Source organism: Ctenocephalides felis, unplaced genomic scaffold (genome assembly GCF_003426905.1).
Source record: "Ctenocephalides felis isolate EL2017-DRISC unplaced genomic scaffold, ASM342690v1 CF-g0.4_SCAFFOLD_01170, whole genome shotgun sequence".
Lineage (NCBI taxonomy): Eukaryota > Metazoa > Arthropoda > Insecta > Siphonaptera > Pulicidae > Ctenocephalides > Ctenocephalides felis.
Genome location: NW_020537324.1, coordinates 61,711,196 through 61,721,149, shown reverse-complemented (window position 1 = coordinate 61,721,149; position 9,954 = coordinate 61,711,196). Strand labels below are relative to the sequence as shown.

Below are 9,954 nucleotides of genomic sequence, written 5' to 3'. Positions count from 1 at the left end.
ATTTATGTGGTGTACTAGGGCTCGCCCGTAGGTAAGCGGTTAAGAGCGACGGGACCTGAATCAGAGGTCCCGGGTTCGATACCCACTTCGAGCAGCCTGTTGTCAGGCAGCAGTGACAACGATTTTCACTTGGCAATATGGATATATAGATAGCAATATGTTTCCAAGTAAAAATAGCCCTTGCCCGGCATTGCTGCACCAATAAAAAGTCAGCCCTATTAGATTAATTCTAATAACAAAAATCATCAAATATGGATGGATTAACCATTGGGTTACCATCTAAAAATACGAAGTGAGAAGTTTCAGCCCAACAGCTCATAGGACGTAAGGACCTAATTGCTTTTAAAAATATAATAAAAAAAAATGTGGTGTACTAAACGTAAGTTTATGGATTAGAAATTATTTCTTATTATTTATAGTTTCTATAAATCTTCAAGTTATTAAAATGGAAAATATTTATTAGGCAACCAGACATTACAGCTGTTCAAAAACGAGATTATATCGCCAGCGAAAAAGTAAAAAAAATACAAGCAGTCAATGAATGTATGTTAAATTTAATTACATGAAGTTCTTCAAACACAATTACATAATGAGTGAAGTTGCGAAAACAATATTTGTTTAGAGGACGTTGTTTAACATAATCCAGTGTGAATGAATATTATAGAATGTATTAATCAGCAATTACTTCATTTCTTTGATGAAGATTAATTACTAAATGCTAATTACAATGACAAACCGATCACTTTAATTACATTATTGTTTTTAAATATTACTCATATTTTTAATGCTATTATAAATATATAATTTATAATTTATCATTATATAAATGTGTATAATAGTTGGCACTTATAAATGTGTGCATCATGAGTGTTATCATATTTCTAATAAACATTAATCAACATTCTTATATGAAGTATTTATTTTTACCTAACTTAAATTTGCTAACTTTGTAGAGTAACAAATAAGTTTTACTTCAATCGCGTGTGAACCTTATGCGCACTCTTTATTTTTCTAACAATCAATTATGAAGAAAAAGCCTGTCCGTTCTTTGTCAAAAAGCTGATCGTATAAGAATCGTTTTTAAAAACGACGACGAAAAGTCAAAAATCTACTTTATCCAAATTTCGTCTTATTAGAGTCAGAATGACTTGAAACGTCAACAAAACATAAAATTAGCAAATCGGATATTCTCGCGAAAATATAAACTTCAACTTCGGAATGTTAATCAAACATATTTTGTACAATACTTAGACTATAATTGATAACTAATTTAAAATGAATCAATAGCAATTTTATTTCGATCAATTTTTCTCAAGTATTTTCAATAATTCTGCATACTTACCACAGACTGTGATAGCAGCCGATAACAGGGCATCAATGATTTCCCTCTGGTATGTATCCATATTTTGTAGCAGGAACACTAAAGGTTGCTTTATCGCTAGCTAAAACTAAATCAAATAGGGGTAAAATTGTAACACCAAATCCAATTGCTGCCCCATGCACTCCAGCAACTAAAATTTTAGGAAAGGTTGCAAGAACTCGAAGTAATTCTCTAAAAAAAAAAAAGATAAAATAATTAACTCTTGATAATATCATGAGAACAATATGTGATATACTTACACAACACCATGCACAGTTTCTTGAACCACTTGCTGACGCTTTTCCAATGAAGTCTGTAATAATTTTGAGTAATCCAATCCTTGGCAAAAAATACTGCCTGAAGAAGTTATGAGTACCACATGACATGATGAGTCTTTTGATAATTCTTTCAAAACTTCACACAATTCTTGAACAACCTTAAACATAAGATCATTATTTGAATCAATATGAATCCATTCAAAGAGAATAATATTTATCAGATTTTTTAACTCTTTCCACTCGGCGCCGCATTCTGAAAAATTTTATAATTGAACCAGTTGCCGTAAGATTTTAATGGTTTAGGACCAAGTACTCGCTCTATCGCTATACTAAGTAAATCGTCTAATTTTAATTTTAACAAACGTCAAAAAAACTACTCATTTTCTCAAACTTTGATGAATTTGTAAAATTAAACTATTTGTAAGGCCGTAATATTTTAATAAGTTCTATAAGACTATGATATATATCGCCAAAACAAAAAAATTTCAACAGTTAATTACAAGTGAACGGCTCGGTAGATTTTCATCTAAAATTAATCAGTATCATTCCCAACTAATATATTTCGTACAGTTTTTGATTTTAGGAAGATTCGATAGTATGAGCTTAAATGTAGACGAAAAGTTTAACACTTTTTTTCAAATCACAAAGAAACGGCTTTGCAGATCGTCGCACAAAACTGACAAACGATAGTCCTCATTGAGATACATCAAATGGATTTTAAATTACTGAAATCGGTTTAGGCGTTTTTGAGCAAACGATGAAAGGTTAATTTTGACAAATGCCAAAAAACGATTCTTCAAAGTTTGCAAAAATTAGAACTTTGAAGAATTCTTAAAATTAAACGACTTGTCGTACGGCCGTAATATTTTAGTATAATCTATATGATTATGGTATCTACCGTCAAAAAAAATCATAAAAATCGTCGAAAATTTTTTTTAACACTTTATTACAAGATAGCGTTCAGGCCAATCTTTACCAAAAACTAATAAGCACGATTCCCAACCAATTTCTTTCGAACAGTTTTTGAATTTTCAAATAGATTCAGAATTGCGGGATAAAAAGTAGACGAGTTTTTTCTCACTTTTTTGCGATTTACAAAAGAAACGGCTTGGCTGATCGTCACGCAAAATTGATAAGCGCTAGTCCTCATCGAGATACATCGAATGGCTTTTGAATTTTTGAAATCGGTCCAGCCGTTTTGAGAAAACGTCGATTTACGACAAAAAATCTGTTCACATACATACACACACACATACTTTTTCCAAATTTGGTCTCATTCGATTCAGAATGGCTTTAAACGTCGAGAAAACAAAATTAGCGAATCGGATTTTTTGAAAAAAATAAACTTCCTCAGGAAATTAATAATGCATTATGATTAATTTATTGATGGCATAAACTTAATAAAATAAATAAAATTCTACTTGAGATATGCTAGACGAGCCGCCAAAAAATATTTAAAGGACCGCATTAAGGTTGCTCAATCTTGATGAAGTGTATTTGATACAATGAGAACTGAGTCATTGTTTAAAGACAGCCGAGTGAAAAGGGTTTTTATGTTTTTATTTACATTTTACGTACCTGATTACTCAATGAATTTTTGAATTTGGTCGAAGTTGGTGTTAAAATAATTTGAACTAGCGTTTCATGTTTACGAATGCTAATTTCTTCGTAAGTCTTCTGTTCTTTGGAAACTTGAGTTTTCTCACTCTCAATTGCAGAAGTTTTTCTAAGCTTTTTAGATATAGCGGCATTTTTAACAGCTTCATCTTTTAAACTGGCATCATCCTCCGTGACTGCAGGTTTCTCAGTGGCGTCTGCAACTTCCGAAACGCGATCAGGCGGGTCTTCCTGCGATTTATTTTCATCAAGATTCGAATCACTGATAACTTTTTTGTTAGACCTGGTACTCATGGTTTTACCGACTTTTTCTTCCTCTTTAGGACTAGTAGTAGTTTTTGTTTCTTCTGTGATATTTGCGACTTGTTCAGGATTTGTACTTTTAGTTTTACCTTTGTAGGATTTTTCGCTTTCTGCAGGTCTCGAGTAAATTGGAACACCACCTTTTTGGCGCTTTTTCAAAGGTTTTGATAATTCTGACTCTGCAGTAACTTCAATTAGTTTTTCTTCTGCGTTTGGTCCAGTTTTACCATCAACACTAAGTCTCCTGGGACTCGTGCATGTACTGGAAAAAGAGCTTGAAGAATGCCTTCTTATAATTCTAGACTCATTTACTGATGTAAATGAAAATTCAGCATTTTCCTCTACCAAAGAGGATTGCGTTGAGTTTCGTGTCTGATCACTCCTTTTCTTCATTGAAACCACTTTCCTCTTACCAACTGCAGATTTTTTAAATCGCAAGGGTTTCTTGTTTCGATTCGATGCTACAGCAGTCGAACTATGTCTGAGAACAGCTTGTTTGATGATATTAGCTTTAGAAAGTAAATTCCTGCGTTCTTTTTCAAGAGATATCAATAAGCGCTTATTTGGTTTGGTAACAATTTCGGAACTTCAGCGTTATTATTTCTGCGCTCTACAGAATATATCATATTAACAGCTCCCTCATCACTTAGCAGTCTGTCTATTTCAGTAAGTTTTTTCTTCTTCGGTATAGTTGGACTGGGACTAGTAGATTTAGGAACAAGGCTTCTATTGGGGTTAATAGGTTTATGAGGAACTTTTCGAATCAATCTAGATCTTCTGCCGACTGCATTAGCTGGAGTCTGAGCTTCCTGCATTTGAACTTCTTGCGCATCTTCTGTCTTAACTTCCACTTCTGTTGATGGTTTCTCAACTTGTTTCTTAGTTCCAATTGAGTTCATAACTGTTTTCTTAACAGCAATGTCTGCTGCTTTTTTCACATTGTTTGGAGAACTCTCAGAAGAACTTTTTTGAGGGTCTCGCTTAACACTTTTTAAGGATGGTGATAAACTTGCAGATGTCATTGGATTATCTGGATCCCAAATAATTTTTTTCTTTATGACTCTAGCTATTTTATTAGGTACTATTCCCAGCTGTGGACTATTTGTTGATGGTGAATTTTTACGTTTTACTGTAACAGGCGGATTAGATTTTGCTGTGGTTGTTTCGGAAGGTCTTGTAACAGTTGTACCTGAAGGGTTTGCAGATGATGAAGATTTTGATGTAGATGCTGATGTTTTCGTTGCAACTGTTGGTGCTGCTTTTGTTTGTGTTGGAGTAGATTTTGCCATAGCAGTTGTAGATTTTACAGATGGTGATTTAGCAGTAGTATTTGGGATAGGTTTTGTGATAGCTGTTGATGTAGTTTTCACATTAGAACTAGTGGCCGCAGTTGTACCTACTTTGTTCACTGATTTCTCCTCAGTAGGATGCGACTTTGTTTTGGTTGTTTCATTTGGTTCCACTTGCTTTTTAGTGCTTTCCGTGGGATTTGTCAAATTTGTTGTTGATGATTGATCTTTTGCTGTTGTTGTTGATCCTTTTTGACTATCATCTTTGGATTCCTCATCCCAATCAGAAACTAGTGTTTTAATAATATCATTAGCTTTTCTGTTACTATATGTTTTTGGAGGATCTTTTGATCGAGGAGTTGTATACACTGCCATACCAGCATTCTTCAAAAGCGTATGTTTAAGTGGATTGTAATCTGTTAATTTAGGCCTACCACGTGGCCTGCTTGAGCATATGTTAGGAACATTTGGCAAATTCAATAATTGATGTTGTGCCAAGCGTCGTTTTTCTTCAGAATCTAGTTTTAAAAATGCTCTCGAAGTATTACTTCTTGCCTGGGCTTCTAAAACCGGAGGCGGGCTTCTACCACTATGTCCAGATATGATACTTTTCTCAATTGCTTGCAAAATAGGAGGAGCTTGATCTGTTTCCACAGGTTTCAATTCTGACCAATCTGGATCCTCATCGCCTTCTAAAATAGCTAAAAGATCGGCATTGTCTAATTTGGGTTTTGTTTTTGACAACAAATTCTTTTTAGCCAGTCGAGTATTTGGTGAAGCTTTTGTTAGATTTTGATTAGGTTTAGGATTATTTGGAAGATTCTGTACATTTCCTGGATTTGTACAAAGTTTTTCAGCTAATCTCTTAGTTATTTTATGCTTGAATAAAATATCACCAACTTTGGGTTTATCATAAACTGGTACTTCGGCTTTTAATTTCTTATCAATTTCTTCGCTTATTTCTTCCTGATGATACAATACAACTTGTCAAACTTAAAGGTGGCACTTTTACACCAGGTCTAACCTTCGGAGGGTTTCTGCCATTACTTAAAACATCAGCTTCTGGATTTTTTAAGTTTCTACCAAGAACATGACAAGGCAACTTTGCAGTTGTATCACCCTTGGCATCAACTACTTCAATATAATTGCCTGTGGGCGCTCGTTTTCGGTTATTAGATTCTGTTTTGCATTTATCTTCTGATGTGTTATCAGAGTTTTTCATATTAGGATTTTCTACATGCACTTCTATAACCTGCATATTGTCATCTTCAATAACATAAATTTCAATATCTTCATTTTGATCATTAGTATTATTTTCAACTTCCATTTCTTCTATGACAACTGCAGTTGGCTCTTGTGAACTTTCATCAATCACTTCATAAGTGATAGCAGCCTGGTCTGAGGTTTCATCTCTTGATACATCTTTTTCATTAGCAGTATCTGAAACAATGTAACTAACAAAATTTTCAGAATTCACATGATGTGGAATGTCTTTGTCATTTCCAGCACTAGTTACAACATACTGTACCATGTTTTCTTGATTTGAACCTTCAGAAACAACATATTGTATATATTCAGGATGATTCCCACTTTCACCTTCAGCAACTGCATGAAAATGAGTCATTTTATCATCTGTATTATCAGCAACTACATACTGAACATAACTCTGCTCATTTGGATCTCCATTTGCAGCTTCAGAAACAACATACTGTACTCCTTCTGGAAGTGCGTTCACTTCACCATTATCATTTTCATATTCGACTTTAGCATGCTCTATTATTTGTTCGTTATCATTAGTTACAATATATTGAACAGTAGCTACATCTTCCTCAATAGTTGGATCATGTGTTTGAATGTAATCAACTAAATTTGTTTTGGAAATCGGGGTTTCTTTGCTATCAACAACAAATTCAATATTATCATCACTTATTTGTAACCTCTCAGAACCACTTTCGTTAAATCCAGATGTATTTTGTTGATTTATTGACTCGATGTCTGCTTGTGTAACTTGTGGTTTTATTTCCTGATCATTAGACACTGTGTTATCATTAGGAGGAGGAACAAACTGCATAAAGTCTTCATTTGTTTGGGGATTCGATTCACTTTTCTCTTGAATTTTACTTTGATCAAATTGTTCAGAACTAACAATATTTACATTATGAGATGTTACTTCGATTGAGGGGCTTTCTTTATTAATATTTACTGCACTTACATACTCTGCAAGTGTGTTCTGTACTTCAACTTCCTCTCTATTTTTTGTTTCAGCACAATCAGAATATTCCTGGGCTGAGGTATCTTCATGTTTCTCCATTATCAAATTTGGATTAGTTTCAGTAACTGGAAACATAAGTTGAACACTACTGGTATCTGAATTAAACATTTCGGGATCAGAATCTTTGGAAGCAAAACTATCATTTAGAACTTCAGAAGTAATATTTTCAGAATTTGTATCAACTTGAGAACCATCTACTTGAGATGTATCAATCTCATTTGAGAATGTTTCAGCTTTCATCAGGTCATTTTCATTAGTGCATATTACATTTTCATAATAATTGATTTCAGATCTGGAATTAATATTTCCATCATTACATGTTACTGCAGAAGTTGTTATAGCTTCATTGCCGGTAGTTTCATGATTAGAATGAAAAGTTACAGCTTGAGATGTAACATTTAAAGATGCCACTTCTGGTATGATGCTTTCATTACTAGTTTCTACATTAGAATCTGTTATCATTGATTCATTTCCTAAACTTTTAGATTGGCAAGAGCTTTCAGTAATTAGAATTTCTTCTGAACTTGTATTTTCTGCATAGGAGTCAGTTACCATTGACTCATCTTCAGATAAAATTCTTTCTGTGCTAGTATTTTCTGCATACGATTCGGTAATCATTGATTCTGTTTCAATTTTTTCTCCAGAAACATTTTCAACATTTAAATTTACAACATCAGTATTAGAATCTGCAAATGATAGAGTATGATTAGTTTCTACTTCAGAAATACTTACAGTTTTTGTTTTGAAAGTACAACCTGGCTTCAAAGTTTCTGTTTCGGGTGTAATGCTCTCTGTATTTTGAATAAATTGTTTGTCAATCGCTGCATCAAGAGTCACAGACACTTGGGAGAAATCATCTGCATTTTTTGTCTCGCTGCCTTGTTCTTGAAAAGCTGCAGTTTCAGACTGAATCATTTTTGTATCAGATACAAAACTTTCATTTTCTGTTTTAATGCTTTCTGTTGCTACATTATCATCCACTTGAGAAGTGAGACATTCCTCATTAGATTCACCTTGTGAAATCAAAACTTCACTTTTGGGTTCCACCGAAGTAGAAACACTTTCAGAAACTAAGTTCACTTCTTGAACTGGTATTGATTCATCTTTAACTGATAAGAATTGGTTACTAAAATGAGTTTCTGCATTGCCACTTCTCGCAAATGCTTCATTTTGATAACGTAAGACTTGTTCATTTATGTCAGGTTGTAAAAACTTTCCCACTGACTCTGCATGCATGCTAGTAGTGAGATTATCACAAGCAGTTTTATCCTTATATAGTTCTTGTGAATTATCAACTTCATTTTCAAACTTCATATCTTTTATAGTAGAATTATGTACGTCATAAAATTCATCTTTCACTTTTGTCGTAGAGTCTCCTTCGCTTATTATAGGGATTGCATTGTAAGTTATAGGTGATTCTTGTGCAAAATTCGGAGTTGGCAGAGGAATTTGGGACACATCCTCAGGCAGAGGTATGTTTGCAACATCTGGTGGAATGACTTCAAACTGAACACTTGAAGAACAATCAATATCAACTTTCTTTTGAAAATTATCCTCCATGATTTTGTATATATTAGTTTATTTTATTCATATACTTTTCTTATTTATAACATTGTAACATCCTAATGTGCATATTAGATTGCAATTCCTTGATGCTAATTACCTGGGAATAATGATAAGATCACTGATGTGGCAAACTATTTTGGATTGATTAAAAATATAATATTTTCTATTCATATAATCAAATATCGTAAACGTTAAGTGATGGAACGTTATCAATGGCTCACAGAAGAAAAATAACAAATGTCTTACCGCTGGGTTATCTCACTGGGCATAAAAAATGTAATCATGTTATACTTGCTTTTCAGCTTTTCACTGTTATCAACACTATATTTTAACAAAGCACCAAGTGACAAATAATTAAAAATGTAATTGTAATTAAAACTGTGATATATTCGAATCACATTACAATAGTTAAATTACATAAAACAAGTTTACAAAGTTTATCACGAAATAGCGTTGTTCTATTTCACTTTGTTTGGTTAACAGTTCGCCGTGAAGTTGGCCATTGAAAACAGTAATTTGTGCGTAATGACGTGTTGCGTGTTGCATTCGATTCATGTGCATTATACGGGCGTTATTCATTACGGACATGTTCTAAATGTCTAATCATGTGCATAATCCATTATTATTTATATTTGTACCGTGTATAATTATTGATTTTGCATATTACTTATTTTATTTACAAAATAAAAATCAGGCACATTTGTAAAAATGTCAAAATTAAGTAGTTTACAGGTAATCTTAAATAATATCTTAATGCACTACGGCGCTTATGCATATCATATTACTTTATATACAACAACAAAAATTAGGCATATTTATGGTTGCTAAAAAGACATATTAAGTAATTTAGAGGTAACCTCAATTAATATTATGCAGTATGTTTGCATAATGCATTATGTATACATAATTATTAAGCTTTAATTATATTAAGCATTAATGCTTAATTTATAAACAATTAAAAAATCAGACAGGTCATAATCTTTGCCAAAAAAGACAAAATAAAATAGTTTAGAGACAACCTTAACTAGTGGGGTGCATGGCATCGTGCCTTAAGGCAAATTGCTGGAACTTCCCGTACCGTAATTAAAAATCTTAGTACGAAACGCAAAAAACAATTACACAAAATGTGTACACATTATATAAATCTCTATAAAATATCCGATAATTTGACGTACATATGTCCAATAAACATTTTTGACCGCCAAATAACATTTTTTAAACTTATTTTTATTAAGAGTCCATAACCTCTGGACCTGCCTTCCCAAAAAA

The 9,954-nt window shown here is 32.9% G+C and overlaps 1 protein-coding gene across 1 annotated transcript in view; it reads right to left on the bottom strand.

Moving 5' to 3' along the window:
* Positions 1-9,173, bottom strand: part of LOC113367497 — a 20,264-nt gene extending 11,091 nt beyond the window's left edge. The window contains 7 exon segments of the mRNA XM_026609100.1: positions 1,378-1,552; positions 1,621-1,796; positions 3,217-4,149; positions 4,152-5,816; positions 5,818-7,805; positions 7,875-8,782; positions 8,932-9,173. Coding sequence (XP_026464885.1) covers positions 1,378-1,552; positions 1,621-1,796; positions 3,217-4,149; positions 4,152-5,816; positions 5,818-7,805; positions 7,875-8,679 — 5,742 coding nt within the window. The 5' untranslated portion in view covers positions 8,680-8,782; positions 8,932-9,173.
* Positions 9,174-9,954: the final 781 nt, after the last annotated feature.